Raw genomic sequence first — 21236 nt, forward strand, 5'->3', positions numbered from 1 at the left:
CAAACTGAACTCCTATCTATACTCCTGTGTACAGGTTCCCTGACTTCTGCTTTCAAGGCTTTTGTTGTAAGGATGGTAACAGCTTGTGTGGGTGAATTACACTGGTATGACTTTCCCTTTCTTATTTTATTAGGCTATGCAACATGAAGCATTTACAGCTAAAATCCAGAAAAACACATGAACAGCACCATGACGTTCCCCTTTCTGCCACTGAGTAACACGATGAATCAATTCATACATAGGCCTACAAATATTGTGAATTTAACAATTAAAGAGAATGGTGCTGTAGGCCTATTCACTAAGGTAGGCTGTATTATAACCTTTGGAAACATATGCTATATTTTATAGGTTTCCTACTCATTTGCTTGTAATTTTTCCATTAACATCTGCTCTGTAAATGATAATTTTAGGACATAAAAAGTTAATTTGGAATGTAGCAGGCCTGGTTGATTTTTAAGAAAAAACAGGAACATAGGCCTAACTAAAAAAAAATAGATAAGCATGTATTTCTAAACAGCATTTAATAGCTTCCATGATGTATGAACAGTGGACTTCTTAAAAAATCTCATACTTTTAAAGTGATATCCACTTTGTTGCCAAATATGTTGGCTAGTATAGCCTAGCTTTGGCAACAAAAGCAGTGAATGAATATGTTTTGCACATTGCCTCGTCAGTTTTATGATGACAACGCTATTTGGTTAGAATTGTTTAGGTTTAAAGAAATGATTATGGTTTGGTGTTGTCATGGTTACAATAATAACGTGTTTAAAACTAAACAAAAACAACATTGACTATCGGGTTGAAACGAGACACGAATAGCAGTCTGCTGTGATTAAGTTCAATATTTAGTTAGTCAGTATCCAGCACGAGCACCTCCCCTCGCGTACTTTGTGTCTGGACAGTTGAAGACATAATGGAGGGCTCCGGAGAAACGGACACTAGTGTGAGTCGAGGCGTGGGCCCTGACTCGCCGAGACCCCGGAATGAGGACCGGGCCGCGGCGTTACGATACGTGGCAGAGAGTGTGCTGAGCGAGAAGGAAGAGGAGGAGGAGGAGGATATCTGCTTCAACATCCTCTCCTCCTTTATCAACAGCCTGGACGACCGACAGTGGGAGACCATACGGGACAGGATGAGAGAACCAGTAAGTTACCTGCTAGCTAACCTGTCATATAGCTAGCTAGCTAGTCCTGCTAGCTAGTAGCTAACTTAACGTTACTTTAGCTACCTCTGCAAAAAACACACCTGTTATCTCGTAGTGCTTTCTTTGACAGAAAGTCTGGTTCTCGCTGAACAAATCTTTACTGATACAAAAAGTAAGCATAGTTTATAGCTTTAGTTGCATTTGGTTATTGTTTAACAGAAAATAATTCAAACCAAAATGTCCAAAGTTTAGACGTTCTATTTTATTTTTCTTTGAATCCATTCAGCAGCATATGGTGCAACAGCCTAAAATTAGGTGATTAAACAGAATAAGAGCTGAATATGTGCTGAAAAAAACCTTGAATCAGTCCTAAAAAAAACGTTTGTAATATAATAAACATATTTGTTTTTGAAAAAAATGAATTTAAGGGCTTTGTTTTGCCTTTTTAATTTGCAATATTAGGGCACAGGTTTCTAATATAACCAGCTAATTTTAAACATGATAAATCATAAGTCATATGATAAAACCTTAAGGGTTTCACTTTGTTTTCAGTTGTTTAGAATTGGAACACAGAAGCTGCCATTAAATGTCTCCAGTAGCCTACAGGCGTATTACACTGTGCTTTTTCCTTCCAGCTGACACAGACTCACCTGGCCCAGGTGTCTACGAGGATCATCGGGGTGGTGTCCGAGTTGGTGTCCCAGGTGCTGGTCCCGGCCCTGAAGGTCCATCTGCAGACCCAAGATTCTTCGGAGGCTTCACCCAGCAAATCTTGCAAAGAGGAGGAGACTCCGTGCAAAGACAGAAGGTAGAAGATCCACCTCTCAGCCCTGAATAGGCCTCTCCAGTGTGTATACTAATACTTAACAACAGCAGGAGTGTCTGTGGATCAGACAGCTGATTTAGTTAACAGGGAAACCAGACATTTTAGGATGAGTCTTCCCGTAGAGTCTTCTTTTGCTGATGAAAAGAGAATACTGCTGAAATAACGTGTCGATTAATTGATGAGATTGATTAGTTGTTCATTTTTTGGGTAAAAAAACAGTTGTTTGTAACAGAAAATTAGCTCATTTGTTTTCTGTTTTACATTATTTAAGATTCATTTTGTACATGTTATATATTTTTATATATATTATGTACTGTTGGTCAGACAAAACTTTCAATTTAAAGATGTCTCAGGGAAGTTTTTAAAGTTTCTCACTTTTTCCTGCTTTATTCCATAGACTTTTATTACTATAGACAATTAATCAAATAATCCAAAGGTTACTCGATAATGAAAATAATTGTTAATTGCATCCCTAAAAGAGAAATTTCACATTTTGCTTTGATTGAGGTTGTGACTCAATCAAAGGTTACTGGCAAATATGTGATTAGTACTATCATTAAGAAAACTTCCAAGTGTGATTCAACTAATCAATAACTGTTTCTTTCTTTCTTTGGGTAGGTCTGCCTCCCAAATGTCAGCCGGTAGCATGCTGGGAGAAGTGGAGCAGCAGGTGGACCAGGGCCAGGAACAGGCGGCAGATGTCAGGTCTGCCTCAAAAAAGTCTGTGAGCTTTGTAGACGGGGCCCTCTTTGAGTGTGGATCATGGCAAGACATCGAAAGTTTTTTGGATCCGGCAACAGGGGAGGTGATGTCAGCTATCGTTCAAAGCTTGGACACCTGTCCAGAGCTGACAGAAGGCCCTGTTAGCAGAATCCTAAAACACATCGCCATGAAAATTCAATTGTTAAAACGGACCAGGGAAGAGACAGAAAAAAGATCTTTGAAAGAGTTAGATTTGGACTTGTACTGCTGCAGCTGCTGGTGGTACCTTCATGAGAAACTTCAGAGCTGCACCAGCAAAGTAAAAGAAGCCTTTAAAATTAGCCCAAAGGATAAAAGACCCCAGGAGGCAAAATCTGAAGTCGGAGACGGAGACGGATCGCCTCTTCAGGACAAGGCAATAACTTATCCGATGACTGTGTCCCCCGAGGAGGTTGTCAAAGAACTTTCATGCAGCAGGTTTCGAGGTATCTGCCTGCATATACTGAAGGGATTCCTCATGAGGTCACTGCTCATGTTTTTCCCGTATTGTTTCAAGGGAAGGGCCATCACGCATGAGCCTGACGTGGACTCTGTGGCCTCAGATATGTTGGACACTGTGTTAAACAGTGTAAAACAATTGTCGGAGCCACAGCCAAGGAAATGGACCTTCCCATGTCAACGGTCTGAAAACACCACCGTGTCTGAGAAACGTTTTGTCTCCACAGCCGTGGCGCTTAAAACCAATTTGCAGAAGACGATGCGGAAGTTTTTTAACTCCTACAAAGAGACTTCAGACAAACTGAGGGAGGACGAAAAAGAAGAGGCGAGGAGGGTGTTGTCTGATCTTCTTTCCAGCAGAAATGGTGATGACGACATTGGTTCCAACAGTGATGACAAAGCTGAGGACACCCAGAAGGGAAGTGTTATTCAGGACACCCAGGACGGCGGTGGGATTCAGAGCTTCCACAGCACAGCGGCAGGTTTATCTGAGTCCGTGGTCAACAGCATGGCAGGCGTGGTGAAGTCTTTCCTGGATGAAACGGAGCAGTCCTTGAAACAAGACGACTGCAGCGTCCGGGGTGACGACGCAGCATTGACCGGGCTGGAAAAGCTGATCAGCCAGGACAAGCTGTTCACCTTCTCTAAGCTGCTGGCAGACAAGCTCGCTAGCATGTTTGACGAACAGGCACAGAGTGCTCCTAGGTCGCTGGCTCCCGGCAGAAAGGCGTGGTCCGATTCAGAACTCAGCCAGCCGACAAGACGGCCTGTTGGTGTCATCACGCCCACCGAGCAGGTGTACGTATTCGTTGAGGAAGCCGTAAAGCGCCTGATGACATCGCTCATCTTCCCTCCGGCATCCTGGGGAATGGGTACAATGATCAAGGTCCAAAGCGGTGACTCAACTGCCCCTGACTGGGAAGAGTCGGCGAAGAAGTACGAGGCCTCCATACAAGCCTACTGTATGCTGATCGCCCAGCAGGTGATACAAATCCTCGGCAGCGCGCATGCTTCCTCCGTGCTCCAGCAGGAAGTCATTGAGCCAAAGAAAAAGAAGAACATCATCCATTTCTTCCAGGAACTTACAAACAAGATCACGAGGAATTGGTGGACTCGGACCAACAAGGAGGTCTAAGACGTCCAGCTGGCTACAGAGGACAGACAAGTCATTTTAACATTTACTGTATTACTAAAGATTTCACCCTGAAGCCCTACCTGTCCCCACAACCTCCTACCCCACCCATTCCACCCTTCCTCATCCGCCTACATGTTAAAATGACTTGCCAACTACACCCCGTTCACTTCAGCTGGCCCTAAGTCTTCTATGAAATGCCACCTTTACTTTTCCATATTAAATAAAGAAATGATTTTAATTTCATCAATTTCAGTAGTATTTGTTGGTATAGAGTAACACAATCTCCCAAGGATATAAATGGCTGCTTATGAACTCATCAACCTACACTCGTCTATTTTTCCACTGAACAAGTATTTCATCGCCTAGTTCTGTCTTAAAACATTACGAGTATGTACTCACCTACTTTACAAATTGAACTCTCTATTTTCTCTAAATTACTTTAAATTGTAGTGTCAAATTACAGTGTCAAATTCAGTGGCGGCTTTTGGCACGGGCGAACCGGGCAGTCGCCTGGGGCGGCATTTTTTCATGACACATGGGGGGCGGCACGAGCACTTAAAAAAAATAATCCTCGAAGCGGTTTTCTACTGTATTATCTATCATTTCACCGTGTGGGGAATTGGCAAATTGGCGCCCCTGCTTGCTGAGAAGGTACCGTGCACAGAGAAGCTGTGTGAGAAGGGGAAAGGGGAGGGGGGAGCAGGGGACAGTTCACCTCTGGGTCGAACGGGTTGCTGGGCATAGGCGCCGATACCGTTGGTACTCCACTAATACTGAGCACCCACGATGCTGATCGTGGTTATGTGCCAGTTAAACTTTTCATCTCCAATCCTATCCTGAGTTGAAAAATTTGAGATTTAGAATATTTATTCTATATTTTATTTGCATATTATTCTTAATATTTTATATTATTGTTCCACCTCAAACATTTTCAAAAGACAATGAACACAATTCTGCACAAGATATGGCAGTATAAGTAATCAGAACTTAAAATAAATATACAATTATTAGTAATTTTGCGAAACTTGAATGGGGTCTCGCCCTGGGTGTAATTCAATGTAGAACCGCCCCTGGTCAAATTACAGTCTTTTCCTGGAATTGTCCTAAGAATTACTAATAACCAGCAAGTTATTCAAAAAGACATTTTGTAGGAAACTGAAAGGGTTGCTAATTTGGCAATTCTTATTTGTATGAATTCATAAATCATATTCTGTCAAGTTCAGGAGAATGTCCTGCTGCTCTTCATACAGCATGTTTTACTAGCTTTTGGTAAATTTCCTTGACATTTTTTATTGTAAAATGGTTACATTTGAGCACTTCCTGCACTACATTTTTAAGAAAACGCTTCATGTTGACTCTCCTGCACACACTTGATCTTTAATGTCAGTTTGTGGAAGAAAATAAGAAAAGGGAAAGTCATTACAGTTTAATTTACCCACAAGATGTTCCCACCATTCCAACAAAAGCCTGTGAAGGAAAATTTGGTCACTAGTGTTTTTTGAAGGACATGAAAAATGTTGTGTTCGTACAAAATTCATTCATTCATTCAAGTCATTTCTTCTTCTTACAGCATGCAAACATTCTAGCAGTGGACAAAAACTCGGAAGTTACTCACTTTTGTTAGGAAGGAATAATAATACTAATGTGTTGTTTTGTTAGCTTCTTAACCCTTGTGTTGTCTTCACCGTCGTCCATGAACTTGTCATTCCGGGTCAAAATTGAAAAATGCGTTTTTTTGGAACTGTTTCCGACTTTTTTGATGCTTTTTTATGCTTTTGGCTACGTTTTTGTCCCTCTTTTCAACGCTTTTTTTTTTTTTTTTTTTTTTTAATTCATGGTCAATAAACCTAATAAAATGACATTATACCTCATTTTTGAGTTTGAAAAAAAGCAGATATTATGAATTATTTTGACTAATAGAATATCAGAGGATGTTGAGTGAATCACAGACTGGTTTATGTCAAAGTTTGGTCAGGATGCTGTTTTGAAACCATTAAAAAGGTTTTTTCAAATGCCATGAAATTAAATAAAACAACCAAAATTCAATGGAAGTAATCATTAATCTTACCTGCGAAGAACATGGATGCATGGATGTGTATGGTGTATGGGTTCCATCCAACGTACATGCATGCATCCAAGTTATTTTGGGGCAATTTGGTTGTTAAGAAACCCATATTTCTGAAATAAAAAACTTTGAAAGCGGGTCAAATGTGACCCGAGGACAACACAAGGTATAACCTCAGTGACAGGGCTTTGTGATTGGGTTAGATTCATGAAACTCCTCTGCCCTTTGGTTATGCAGGATGGCAAAACTGGTTTGGAAACTTTTCAGCCGTGGTTAGGTTTGCTTATTTGACTGGTCTTTAAGTTGTGTGTGCCAAAGCCACAGCTGACCATGAAGTGTCAACCATGCGAAGATTTTTTTTCCATGGGGCATCAGACTGGTTCAAATGTTCTCTAAAGACAAATGACTATAAAAAAGACATATCTTTTATTATTTGTATAAGTCAGTTTATGTCTTCTTGTATTTTATTGACATACACAAGTATGATTATACACAAGTGTTCACAAGAGAGGAGAAAACAGTAAAGCTCAGGAAGATTAATGTCAAAGCAAAAGAGAGTAAGGCAAGGCATGGCAGCTTTATTTGTATAGCACATTTCAGCAGCAGGGCAATTCAAAGTGCTTTACATAAAACATTAAAGAGCTGTTAAAAATGATTAAAAGTACGAGAATAAAATTTACAGTGCAGTATAAGAAATTAACAAATATTTAAAGAAAGGCAACATCAAAAAGAAAGGTCTTCAGCCTTGATTTAAAAGAACAGAGTTTTTGGCAGACCTGCAGTTTTCTGGGAGTTTGTTCCAGATATGTGGAGCATAGAAACTGAACGCTCCTTCCCCCTGTTTAGTTCTGACTCTGGGGAGAGCAGACCTGTCCCCAGACGACCTGAGAGGTCTGGAGGGTTCATAGTTTACTAGCAGATCAGAAATGTATTTTGGCCCTAAACCATTTAGTGATTTATAAACCAGCAAAAGTATTTTGAAATCAATTCTTTGAGGCACAGGAAGCCAGTGTAAAGACTTCAGAACTGGAGTGATGTGATCCACTTTCTTGGTCTTAGTGAGGACTCGAGCAGCAGCGTTCTGAATCAGCTGCAGCTGTCTGATTGATTTTTTAGGGAGACCTGTAAGGACACCTAAAAAAGGTGAGTAGAAGGTGATGGCATGGCCAAATGGAACTAAAAATCATGACAGCTAAACGTGTCGTTTCATGAGCCTTGTTCTGTATATGGAGTAGTGTTTTCACGTGTTTTTTGATGCAATTTAGGCTGTGGATGGACAGGCGAATTGATGACATCATGAGAAAGGTCCCTGGTTAGATTTCAGTAATGTGATTTCATGTTTTGCGTCTTAAACCACTTCTACCACAAGACTGAAGATTCCTCGTGTTTCACCACGTCTCCTTGTGCTGCAGGTATTTGAAGGAAACCAGGACACAGAGACACCTGTCCTCGCTCTTTTCAGCACTTCCACGGTGGCCCGTTACATCCGGATCAACCCACAGACCTGGTACCAGAACGGGACGCAGGGTGACATCTGTCTGAGAGCTGAGGTGTTGGGCTGCACACTCCCAGGTACAGGAGGCCAACTGCTAGAATCAATGTTTTTATGTAAACTTTATTTTCTGTTTGGTCACTGTAACATACACCTTTTCCATGATCACAGATCCAAATAATATCTACGCATGGCAGACACAGCCAACAGAGTCTAAAGACAAGCTGGACTTCAGACACCACAACTACAAGGAGATGAGAAAGGTTAGATAATGGTGTCAAAGAAGAAGAGACTCATGACGCAGGCTTGAACCATTTGTACATATTGCTACGAAAAGTAATGCATTGCAATGTGTTTGTATTCCACGTATTCATTGCTGTATGGAGGGAGTAGGGAAGAGGTGGGGCTGGATGGGTTGGTTGTAAAACATACGGTTTTCAAGCGGGGGAGCTTGGGGAAACCAAAAGACCTTGATCCAGAAAATTTATGTTCGTGTCTCGGGAGTACTTCTTAGGGGGACAAATGTTTTAATCTAGAGCCCGACCGATAAAGGATTTTTAAGGCCGATATCGATAAAAATATTTGGTGATTTAAAAATCCGATATTCCAATATATCGGCCGATATATATTTAAAAACAAAATCCAGAAACGCGTAACAAAACATAAACAGATTTCACTAACAGTTATTTGTAGTTATTTATGAGTCCTCACTAAAATAATATGATAATGCAGTTTAAAAATAAACTTGTTTGTTTTATTGTCAGAACAGAGGAACATCAAAATATATTAAAGATATGATAAATAAAATGTATGAAAATACAAACTTGAGATAATGAAACTTAAAGTCCTTTGAACAAAAACACAATAACAAAAAAATAAATCAAAGAGTTGCCAACAGGGACGTTGTAGAGCGCCCTCTGGTGGACAAACTATGCAGCGCCAACACTCATGACATGGTTGAAGGGTGTTTCGTCCGTTTTTATTTTATTTTTTAAATATTAATTTATCGGCCATTATAAATGCCGATACCGATAGTTTGGAAAATGCCTAATATCGGCCGATAATATCGGCCCACTGATATATCGGTCGGGCTCTATTTTAATCCAAACCACAATCTTTTTTCTAATCTTAACTGGTTGTTTTGGTGCCTAAACTTAACTGTTGTCCCAGCATGACGGTAACCTTTTGTCGGCTAAACTAAACTGCAACAGCGGACCAAGGCCTCAAGGCACTCAGTAGCAGGCTCACGGTGACCTTTTCTCGGCTAAATTTATTTCTAAAGACTGCTAAACTTAACTGTGACCGGCTGGCGCTTGCCGTTATTTTGTAGGACATCATACAAATTGTTGGAAGTTTTCGTACGATATCACACGATATCACACGATATCATGAGAATGCGTTGCATGATGACGATGATGTTTTTAATCTGCTCCTGACATTTAACTCAACCAATTGGACACTTCTTGACAGAAAAGCTCATCAAGAGATCTTTTTTTTTTATTAATAAAGCCTCATGTTGACACACATAGCCTACCAGTTTAGGAGGTTTTTGCAGTGAGTCTAGGAAGCTCCCACAGTGTGTGTGGTCTGGTCTCAGTCTGACCATAAAACAAATATTATGGGAGGTTTCACTCCTTCATGGCAGCGTCCTCACTGTGCTGCCACTACCTGCGGTCTGTTTGGAGACATCGACCTGCATCTGATGGTCAGAGAACAGCCCACGGAAACAAACACAGATCCACATTCAGCATTTTAACACAACTTAGACAGGTCAGGCATAAGTGCATGTTGATTGTAAAACAGACAAAATGTGCAACTTTGTTGTTGTGTCCCAGTTGATGAAGTCGGTGAACGAGGCGTGTCCTGACATCACTCGCATCTACAGCATCGGGAAGAGTTACACAGGTCTGAAGCTCTACGTCATGGAAATCTCTGACAACCCGGGAAAACACGAGCTGGGTGAGATACACTGGAGACAGATGTGAAGATGTGGAACTTTCTAAGTCTACCACACCTGTTTAAAAGGAAAACCCTCATTCTAATGTTCATCATATGACACCTAAAATGTAAAAGATCCAGTTGGTGAAGTTTAGTCATTTTCATCAACCAAAAGCTGAACATTTTTCAAATAATGTGTGGTCTTTCATACGATACGAGACGATACGATACGATACGATACGATACGATACAATATGATACGATACAATACAACTTTTATTGTCAGCCAGGGTTGAAATTCTTTTTGCATCCCTGGGTAGCTCATATAAGAAAGAGGACATAGACATACATACAGACATACATAAGATGAATAACACATACATGAAACATTACCACAAATGACATAAACACACAAGTAAGGAAACAAAGCATACATGTATAACAACAGAAAATGACATGAACATACGCACAGACAAGGTCTTGGAGACTTGTAACCCTGAATAAATATTGCACTGGATTTAATGTAGCTGGTTTAACAATAGGATAGATTGATGTATGAAAGAGGTAGTTCATGGTCAAAGAATATGAGTTAGAGAACCTAAAAGAAATGCTTCTTTAACTGAAATCGCAGTCTTCTATGTGCTGTACTGCTCCGATGAGAGGAATCATTTATTCTAATGAGGGACAGATGCTTCCCGATCACATAGAAGGGGTCAGAAGCGACTTCTGCAATGGCTGCCTCTGTATTCCATCCGTGCAAAACTACACAGCCCAGCACTGTGTGTGAAACATAAACCTATACAGACTTAGACTTAGAGTTCCCCTTCGTTTGCTCTGAAGCGTACAAATGTTTTCTTTGGCCTCCTCAGCTCTGCCCACATGGCAGCAGAGTGGAGAGGTTTCCCACCAAAACACATGGCAGTGAAGGCAGCACAGAGTAGCAGAAGAAGAGTGGAAGATCATGGCTGTCTATTCAGTGTTTCAAATTTGTCTTTAGTTATCAAACGTAATGGTCTCAAAACTTCTGCCAAAGGATTTTTTCAGCTTGTTTCATTGCAGTTAGGACTACTTAATTAAGTAAAATGCACGATCTTTCAACCTAAAGTCCCTGACGCGCTAACCCGACGGCCGACCGTTGGCATAAAAGGCAGTCAGCTCCCCGAGGTCCAAAAAGTGCCTCAGAACACACCGAAGCGACGCCGACTTGAGCGTGTAATACGTCTCCATAACAGCAGGCGGCGCTAATCTGTATTGTCGCCCAAAAAATGAAAACCGGCAGTTGATTGGACGAACGCGTCACGTGGGTCTGGCTTCTCCGGAAATTCAAAGCCGGACTGTCATGGCGGCTTGTTCAGAATATGATCTCATATTGTACTAAAATAGTTCACCGAAACGTGTTTCTGAAAACATTTGAAGCGAGAAATAGGCCATGCAGTTGCTGAATCTGTCTTCATTTCAGATCGACAGAGGTCAGTTTAAAAGATTATCGTCAGATTTTGAGAGGCTTAGTCACGCTCATCCCACTCGTCATTTCCGGGTTAGCACTCTACCAATCAGATTGGTCATGGAGTCCGACTGCCCGCCCTCCGACACAACATGTCAGGTCGGCCAAAATGAAGGCCGACGGCTCCTCAGACGGACGACGGCACGGAACACACCGAACAGACTCGAGTCACTGACCTCGCCAGACTGTCCGACGGCTGATTATCGGGTTGGTGTGTCACTGCCTTAAGTCAAAACACAGAAATCATCAAAACTGGTGTGGACTTCCTGTCTGGTGTCTTGTAATATCAGGACTGCAGATAATTGGTTGCCTTTACAGAAGGAAAAAATTCGTTTTCCTCTCCACTCTTTTCAGTGACCTGTTTTTTTTTTTTTTTTTTTTATCCACCTCAAAGTCTTTTTTTCCAGGGATCAGTGTTTTGATTGGGTGCGGTGTTTTGTTCCATGTGTTGGAACGATCTTATGTGACTGAGTTTTCAGCATGTTCGGTCATCTGCCATCTCTGTGGTTACAGTTGGAACACACAAACAGGCTTTAAAATAGTCCAATATACTCCTCCTGCCCCTTCCCTTTCTTTATGTAACTTTTTTTCCCCCCATATTTTGTTCGACTACAACACTATTGATGCTGCTGTCTTGACTGGGTCACTGATACTTAGGTTTACATTTCATATTAGAGATTATAGAAATGCATTTAATAAAACCACAAGAATCCCAAAGATGAATTGCACATGTCAAAGGGTTAAATCTTGAAGTTTGTTAGTTACAGCAAACTGCAGGCACAGTCTGAAAAACACTGGTTTTTTTTCACTAAGACTTAAACACTTTTAACCTGCAGAGGCTTTTATTTTTTATAAATGATTATTGTATAAGTTGTTCCACTCAAACTGGCTCTACCAAAACATTGATTCACGATCCTTAGTAGTGTTTCCAGCTCTAGTTATTGAAGCAAAGCCATCTCCATACAGAGTTGTCAAGTTAAGAAAAAATGTGTGAGCTGAAACTCCTGCTCATAAACAGTGTGAGGAGGAGGTGAGAGATTTCAGAGCTGCCTGTCAATGTATGCAGACAACACAGGAAACAGATCCAGGTCTTTATAAACGGGGTGTGTGAAAGAGGTTGATCTGTACAGAAGCTATTTCACAGAGCACAGATCGTTTAGGAGTATTGACGTTTCTGAGGAGGATGTAGCACACTGCTTCCTCAAAAAGATACTTGATTTGCCTGTTGGGGTCTTGCTCTGTCTTGGTTTTGATTTTCAGAGACCCTTTCTATCTGTATGAACTCATTTTGACTTTGGAACAACGTAAAGTCAAAAGTATTAAACATGTCAAATGCAGTGGTGGAAGAAGTATTCAGATCCTGTAGTTAAGTAAAAGTGCTAATACCACACTGTAGAAATACTCTGCTACAAGTAAAAGTCCTGCATTGATAATGTTACTTGAGTAAAAGTATGTAAGTATCATCAGGAAAATGTACTTACAGTATTAAAGGTAAAAGTACTTAATGCAGAAAAATCCTCACGACACTGGGAATGATCTGTCAATCAACTAACTGTTTAATTGTCTAAACATTTTAGGTCTATTTGTAGGCCTATATTGTGTTGGGTAGTTTAATTTATAATAAAACATCGTATTTATAACATATAACATATAAACTTAGACGTAGAAAACTTAGAAAACTTTAATGTCCCGAGAAGCAATTTGTTGTACAGTACAGGCATATTGACACATAATCCACAACACAAACATTGAACCAGACATCTACAGCCCTATTTATCTAACACATAACATACACACATCAATAAATAGAATACAGTAAAAAGGAGTGTGTGTGTGTGTGTGTGTGTGTGTGTGTGTGTGTGTGTTGCACTTCCCTAAAAGGCCTAATGTCATAAATAAATGAAACTACTGCACAGTACTTCACATATATTCCTCCTCCAGTCTGTAAACTGTGTTTTGTGTGCAAAAATCTTGATTTGTAAAGTAACTAGTAACTAAAGCTGTCAGATGAATGTAGTGGAGTAAAAAGTACAATATTTCCCTCTGAAATGTAGCAGAGTAGAAATAGAAAGTAGCATGAAAAGGAAAGAGTAAAGTAAAGTACCTCAAATTTGTACTTAAGTACAGAACTTGAGTAAATGTACTTAGTTACATTCCACCAACTGGTCAAATGGTAAAATATATCAGAACTGGTGCTCTTAACGCCATTCCTGTGTCTGTGTTTTGGCGCCCCCTGCAGGAGAACCAGAGTTCCGTTACGTTGCAGGGATGCATGGGAATGAAGTGCTGGGCCGAGAGCTTCTGCTCAATCTCATGCAGTACATGTGCCAAGAGTACAAGCAGGGCGACCAGCGCATCGTCCACCTGGTCACAGAGACTCGCATCCACCTTCTGCCCTCCATGAACCCCGATGGATATGAGATGGCCTTTAAAAAGGTGCCTGGAAATTAGGGATGCACCGATCCGACTTTTTCAGTCCCGATACAGATGCCTGGGCTTTGTGTGTCTGTACCTTCCACCTTATACTTTCCTTCTACCATGTGGAAGAGACTAAAGGCACCAGACTTTTCTAACTAAACATTACTTTCCTAACTAAGACAAAATAACATAGATGTAATGTATTGAATTCTTATTTATTTCTACACTCAACTCTTCCAGCATGCGACACACGTGCGACAGAGGTTAAAAACTAACAAAAGCATTATATTATACTATATCAATATTGGGACCGATATCCGATCTTAATATCGGATCGGTGCACCCCTACTGGAAATGAGGGCTGCACAATGTATCGTATTTTTTTATCATCATCGCAATTATACACATCGCGAAAGGCTGCAACACATCGCGATAGACACTCAGACAACTGCACTTTAAAATGTCGGGTTTATTTTTTAGTGGTGCCTTTTATGTTCAATCCAATTTGTTCAATAAAAGAACGCTGGAAATGATTTCCTTTCATTTGTTTGAAATTCAACAAGCAGTTTGTTGTGTTTGAGCAGAATACTGAAAGCAGCTGAACTGGGAACACAAGTTATATCGTTATCACCATCAACAATGTAAACGCATATCGCACATTTTCCTCATATCGTGCAGCCCTACTGGAAATGCATTTAGTCCAGTTGTTGTGTTGTAATGATGGCTCCAGACTTGAGTGCTTAATGACCATAACTTAACAGCAATCCCGCTTTCTCTAATGTGCAGGGCTCAGAACTGGCAGGTTGGGGCTTTGGTCGTTACAGCTATGAAGGTATCGACATGAACCACAATTTTGCTGACCTAAACTCAGGGATGTGGTCCGCCATCGAGCTGGCGACAGACCAGTCCAAACTCATCAACCACTACTTCCCCATCCCTGAGCAATACACCTCTGAGGAGGCCTTTGTAAGTTTTATATACACACGTCACACACACACACACACACACACACACACACACACACACACACACACACACACACACACACACACACACACACACACACACACACACACACACACCATTCTTCCTCTTGCAGTATTTCTCTAATTCTCAAAATGAGGACTCTTCTCTTTTCCTGCCTCCTTATCTTTTGATCTTATTTCTGTTCTTAGCAGTGCTTTCACGTTTGATATTTAGGGTGACAGGAACATTTTGACGGCTTTGGCCCTTTTAACTTTCACTTGTTTCATTACAACTTTATGCAACAGGGTCTGTGAGAAAATCTGTTAAAATTTGAGAAACACCAACAACATTAGCACTAATGCTAAGAAAGAAAGAAGACACTCACAATATAGCTGATGGTCTGGTTTATTTATAGGCTTCCCAATTCAACTGAAAAACGCTGCAAAATCGAGATGGGAATAATGATAAAACAAATAACGCAATGGCAAGAATGTTACACACTGAAATATTGTTTCATAGTGTTTATAGTTAAGGGAATTCATTCCTTCCAAGGCCCTCACAGGTGTTTTCATTTACTCTGGTTGATAGACTTGATTAGACTAGCTTTAATCAAGCAAAGTAAGTGAAATCACCTGTGTGGGTGCACCATAGGTGTGTTTGTTAGGATAATTGTTTATCAAAGAATGGACAAAATCACTGGAGTTCTCTTAAAAGTGTGTTTACTTGCAGCAAGTAGAGTCAGTTTACAGCACTTCAGCATAAGTACAGAAAATGACTGTCGATAGTCTTTAACAGTAGCTTTTTATAGGGAAAAGAGAAACTTTCTTATCTCTGGTCAGGCTTGACATCTCCTCCACACGCCCTGCCCTTTTCTGTGCTTTCCACAAGGTCAGTGATAATCATGATTATCACAGAAACAGAAATGGATGCACAGTTTCTTATGCAAATAGTTTAACACTAAAATGAAGCAAAGACTATAGCAAGCATAACTGTTCTAACAGCCTTTCAGAGGCAACGATGATTTAAACATTGCATATTATGCTATTCAGTAATTCCACTTCCATTTGGACCACACATATAATTTTTCTACACTACCACGAGACTTTGACATCATCTTATGTGGCTAACTTGTGGGGTATACTAATTTTGAACACTTTAAAAAAATTGTCGTGGGTACCTGGATAGCTCAGTTGGTAGAGCAGACGCCCATATATAGAGGTTTACTCCTCGACGCACCGGGCCTGGGTTCGATTCCGACCTGCGGCCCTTTGCTGCATGTCAATCCCCCTCTCTCTCCCCTTTCATTTCTTCAGCTGTCCTATAAAATAAAGGCCTAAAATGCCCCAAAAAATGGTTGTATCATTGTTAAAATGATTAAATGCTCAAATGTAACTCTAAAGTACAGCAGTAAAATCTAATTTATATCTGAATATGGATGAAATATAAAACACAGGAATATCTATCAAAAGAAACTATGAGAAAATACTGGGGGAAGACTCAGGTCCAGGTGGAGAGATTATATCTCCACCCGGGATCTCCCAGTTAGAGCTGGTTAATGTGGCCCAGGAAAGGGAAGCTTTGGGTCCAATGCTGGAGCTGCTGCCCCCGCGACCCTACCCTGGATAAATGGTTGGATAAATGAAAGATGGATGGATTGTAGGGCTGGACAATGTATCGATATTGTATCGATATTGATATATGAGGCTAGATATCATCTTACATTTTGGATATCGTAATATGGTGATATGACATAAGTGTTGTCTTTTCCTGGTTTTAAAGGCTGCATTACAGTAAAGTGATGTACTTCTCTGAACTTACCAGACTGTTACGTTACTAGCTGTTCTATTATTTGCCTTTACCCCACTTGGACATTATGTCCACATTACTGATGATTATTTATCTAAAATCTAAGTGTGAAGATATTTTGTTAAAGCACCAATTGTCAACCCTACTATATCGCCACAATATCGACATCGAGGTATTTGGTCAAAAATATCGGGATATTTGATTTTCTCCATATCGCCCAGCTCTAATGGATTGTTAGAAAAGTTATGCTTGCTATAATCTTTGCTTCCTTTTAGTGTTAAACGATTTGCATGAAGTCTGTGTGCAACTATTTCTGTTCTCATGAGATAATCATGAGAGCCACTGACAAGTGACTGACTGTGAAAAGCACAAGAATGTCCCTGAGGGCAGAGCACATGTGGAGGAGACGCGGGGCCTGACCAGAGATAAGAAGACAGTATTTCTTTTGTAATATTACTCCCTCCTGCTTATGAAAAGCTGCTGCTGAAGACAATCATTAGTCATTTTCTGTACTTATGCTGTGAGTACTCTAAACTGACTCTACTTGCAAGTAATAACAAACTTTTGAGAGAACTCCAGTGATTTTGTCCATTCTTTGATAAATAATTATCCTAACAATGGATGGATGGAGAAAATTCATTGTCTGGCTGAAACTAGTGGTAAAACGTCTGCCACTGTTTGCTGATCTGTTGTGATGAAAACGTCAGACACGTGTCTAAAACTGCTAATTTACAAAACCGCAAATGTACAATATGTGTATAAACTGTGAGTGGAGTCTATCCTCTGACTGGATCTCCCGCTCCGACATCAGGTGGCGTCAGAGACCCGAGCTGTCATCAACTGGATGCAGAACATCCCATTTGTTCTTAGCGCTAACCTCCATGGCGGGGAGCTGGTGGTCGTCTACCCGTTTGACATGACCCGGGACTGGGCACCTCACGAGCACACGCCCACCGCTGATGAGAGCTTCTTCCGCTGGTTGGCCACAGTGTACGCCAGCACCAATCAGGTCAAACCCCCACTCTTACTCTCTCACTCTCACTTCCTGCTCTCATTAAAGCTTAAAACATAACTTATCACCCAATTCTGTGTTGCACCTTCTAGCCAACTTCATTCCAACTTACTCCCACTAGTTTTACACTTATGTTTGGAATTCATGGTCAATGAACCTCATTTATGTGAAATTATACCTCATTTTTGAGTTAAAAAAAAGCACTAAGTTATAAATTATTTTGACTAATTAAAATCAGATCAACATTTGTTGATGGATTATCACACACTTCAACAGATTTAGTCAGGATACGGTTTTGAAACCATTTCATTATTTTTATTGGCAGCAAATAATCACGTCTGTGGTCTGGGAAGAAAATGGATTCTATTAAATTAAATAAAACACCCAAAATTCATTTATTTAAGAATGTTGTATGGAACCATCCATGTTATTTTTGGGCAATTTGGTTAAAAGAAACCCATATTTATATATATATATATATATATATATATATATAGAAGTTTTGAATAATGGTCAAATTTGAGGACAACATGAGAGTTAAAGCATCTCAGAAAACATCACTATAGACTAAACATGTTCCTGTATCATATTTATATATATATATATCCAGGTGATGTCCAACCCGGACCGGCGGCCCTGCCACAACAAGGACTTCATTAGATACAACAACATCATCAATGGAGCCGCATGGCACAACGTACCAGGAAGTAAGAATGTGTGTGTTTTTCACAAGTAAACTTATGTGAAATGATGATGGTATAGTTATTATATTCATATGTATGGTAGAGTTTGGTTTGCAATCCATAATCAGGTGAGATTTGGCTCTGCAGGTTATTTATTAGTTATGAGCTTTTGGGAATAATTCACACTCTACGTGTTAATCTATGAAGTCATAGTCTCGCTTTGCCAGACCTTCCTCCACAATGCTGCGGAGGAGGGTGTGGCTAGTCCAAACACAGCATAAAAGTTGTTTTAGTTGTGCAACAGAAAACTCAGATTGTACAGATAGTCTAGCTAGCTGTCACAACACAAAGGAAGCCCAGGGCAACGGATATCCGGCCTAAATGAGTACAATCCATCGGAATTTCCGTTGGCAACAGAGTAACCCTGGAAGTGGAACGTCGAGGATATAGACTAGATGAAGTCATAAAAGTTAGCGACAAGGTTTGACTGGAGCAAAAGTTGAGGTTTGTTGTTGCAATTTAATAAAAACAGCTTTACAAAATGGCAGTGGATATTGTTGTGACAGAAAGTGACAGATTACAGCTTTAAGTCTAAAATGAGGTTAACATCTCGGTAAGAAATTGAACACAACCCCAGCAGAGACGCCATCAAAGAAGAAAACTTCACAGAAAATAACCATTTCTTCGTTTGTTTCTTTCCTTGCAGGTATGAATGATTTCAGCTACCTGCACACCAACTGTTTCGAGGTGACGGTGGAGTTGTCCTGTGATAAATTCCCTCACGCCAGTGAGCTTCCCATCGAGTGGGAGAACAACAGAGAATCTCTGCTGGTTTACATGGAGCAGGTCTGCTCTGGTTGAGTTCTGTTAACATGTTGATCTTTTTAAAAAAATATTTTCCTTCTTCAGTTGCTCTCCTTTAATCTTTGTTTCATTAATATCCCTTTTTAATATCCCTCTTTTCTTATTTTTCTTAAATCAGATGAACATCCCTTGGAAAAATGAGTTGCCAAATCTGGTAGCAAAAAATAGAATAGAACTTACACATAACATTGTATATATGTCAGTGTGTCCTTTAGGATTTGTTTTAGCAGTGGGGGCAGGTCTGTCCGAACAACAACGTTTTACGTATGAAACGGAACTTACACTTCGCTGCAACACGAACAAATATATTTATTCACCTCTATTCACACACAATGAGGCATATTTTCAGTTGTGATTGAACTGTATTTTTTGAGGAACTCTAGGTCACTTCTCCAACAGGTCTACAAAATGAATTAGAACGGACCCACCGCGGTGACGTTTTTGGTGGAGCTGTTCGTTTAATAGTCGACTCGGAAGAAAGCGAACGTTTTGACAATAAACTCCATCAACACAACAGTATGTGGAGTTCAACTGGACGGGCCCAATAACCTCTGAATAGTTCTACTTGTTGTTAAATTGCAATGTGAGCGGCAGCCAACGAGGGGTGCATTATGTCAGCAGAATAATTTAAAAGGCAACTGCGACTACATTGTGCGTCTGCCCTATTTCTGATACCGTGGCGGCAGAAATTTTGCCATGGCGGGCCGCCACTACAAAATCTACATAGAGGAAACACTGTATGTTTTATATACAGCACAAATAAAACTGTACTGTCTCTCTTTTGTTTTGTTTTAGGTCCACCGTGGAATAAAGGGGGTGGTGCGAGACAAAGACACAGAGGCTGGCATAGCAGATGCCATCATTAAAGTCGATGACATCGATCATCATATCAGATCAGGTACGGTCTTACATCAGATATTTATTAAATCAAGCTCTGTGGCCGGAAAACAAAAAGAAACGTACATACTGTACATAACTAATATATTTAAAGGTATTATATATGTTATACTTTACTCAACTGTCATCCAAAATAAACTGAAGTAAATAAATAAAGTAAATTAAACTCTTACAAAACATTGTCCTTAAAGCAAATTTAATTCTTGTGGAGTAGCCTCTTTTTTAATTTTAAGTTACTTCTTAAAATTTAGTTACTTCTATTCCAAAAAAAAAAAAAGTATTGTATATAGGGGGTATCACGATACGATATCATCACGATACTTATGTCACGATACGATATTATTGCGATTTTAAACATATTGCAATATTCTGCGAATTCTGCGAGAGCTTTTTCAGACATTATTTCTTTTAAACGTTCTTTTGTCATTTTTCTTCTTCAAATGCTATACAATTGAATAACACACCCAAATTAAAATTTATTTTTACCCATTTATTTTACTTGTGAAGAGCGTTGTATGGAACCATCTACATTAGTTTCCTTGACAATTGGGTTGAAAGAAACCCAAATTTCTGATATAGAAACCGTTTGAAAATGGGTTATAATTTGACCCGAGGACAACAGGAGGGTTAAATTGATTTCATCATATCCTAAATGTTACTTCAGGTCACCTCTGATGATTTGTGCTCACTGTCAGCTTCTGCTTGTCTTTCCTTCTCCAGTTACTGATGGAGACTACTGGCGGCTGCTGAATCCCGGTGAGTACCAGGTGACGGTCAGCGCAGAGGGCTACTTCCCCTCCTCCCGCACCTGCCAGGTCATGTACGACCACTACCCGACAATCTGCGACTTCCGCCTCACCAAGATGCCCAAACAGAGGCTAAAAGACATTCTGGCGAGGGGAGGGAAACTCCCCAAGGACCTGCAGCTCCGGCTGCGACAGCTACGCCTGCGCAAGCTCCGCGCCACCACCAGGGCCATCAACCAGAGGCGCATCGCTGACGCAGCCAAACGGGCAAAGAGGATGTGATGATTGAAGATAATATCAGAACAAAGCTGGACTTGGTTCAGTTCACTTTGGGTTCAGAGACACCCATCTTCACTGGATTCATGTCACTTTATGAGTTAAAAAGAAATTGCCGTTATCAAAGACAAAACAGCTGGGGACCTTGCTTCTTTTTCAGCAACATGCAGTTTTACTCCTGAGAAATTATGTTTCATCTTCTGCTGTAGAGCAGCAGAACAACTGAGGGAACAGTTCCTCGCTTAAAGGAGAATTCCGGTCGAT

General features: G+C 40.4%; 2 protein-coding genes and 1 long non-coding RNA gene across 4 annotated transcripts in view; all 3 read left to right on the forward strand.

Moving 5' to 3' along the window:
- The window catches only part of LOC116062458 (probable carboxypeptidase X1), a 31920-nt gene extending 10706 nt beyond the window's left edge, over positions 1-21214 (forward strand). For both annotated transcript variants that reach the window (XM_031317138.2, XM_036004724.1), the window contains exons 5-14: positions 7783-7942; positions 8034-8125; positions 9698-9821; positions 13544-13740; positions 14509-14688; positions 17306-17503; positions 18117-18213; positions 18896-19035; positions 19849-19951; positions 20671-21214. In XM_031317138.2, the coding sequence (XP_031172998.1) occupies positions 7783-7942; positions 8034-8125; positions 9698-9821; positions 13544-13740; positions 14509-14688; positions 17306-17503; positions 18117-18213; positions 18896-19035; positions 19849-19951; positions 20671-20978 (1599 nt within the window). In that variant the 3' untranslated portion in view covers positions 20979-21214. The remainder of the gene's footprint in view (positions 1-7782; positions 7943-8033; positions 8126-9697; positions 9822-13543; positions 13741-14508; positions 14689-17305; positions 17504-18116; positions 18214-18895; positions 19036-19848; positions 19952-20670) is intronic.
- LOC116062459 lies at positions 771-4535 on the forward strand. The gene is made up of 3 exons (XM_031317139.2): positions 771-1144; positions 1780-1952; positions 2589-4535. Exons 1-3 carry the CDS (start codon positions 914-916, stop codon positions 4303-4305), a joined length of 2121 nt encoding a protein of 706 aa, XP_031172999.1. The 5' UTR covers positions 771-913; the 3' UTR covers positions 4306-4535.
- Positions 9831-12032, forward strand: LOC116062460. The gene is made up of 2 exons (XR_004107977.2): positions 9831-10904; positions 11534-12032. It is a non-coding gene; the product is annotated as an uncharacterized LOC116062460 (long non-coding RNA).
- Positions 21215-21236: the final 22 nt, after the last annotated feature.

Source organism: Sander lucioperca, chromosome 1 (assembly GCF_008315115.2).
Source record: "Sander lucioperca isolate FBNREF2018 chromosome 1, SLUC_FBN_1.2, whole genome shotgun sequence".
NCBI classification, from domain to species: Eukaryota; Metazoa; Chordata; class Actinopteri; order Perciformes; family Percidae; genus Sander; species Sander lucioperca.

Excerpts from the sequence above, each read along its gene's own strand:
- LOC116062459 (XM_031317139.2), top strand. The coding sequence starts at position 914 with ATGGAGGGCTCCGGAGAAACGGACACTAGTGTGAGTCGAGGCGTGGGC. Across the intron at positions 1,145-1,779 it reads GGGACAGGATGAGAGAACCA|CTGACACAGACTCACCTGGC; the intron begins GTAAGTTACCTG and ends TTTTCCTTCCAG. Across the intron at positions 1,953-2,588 it reads ACTCCGTGCAAAGACAGAAG|GTCTGCCTCCCAAATGTCAG; the intron begins GTAGAAGATCCA and ends TTCTTTGGGTAG.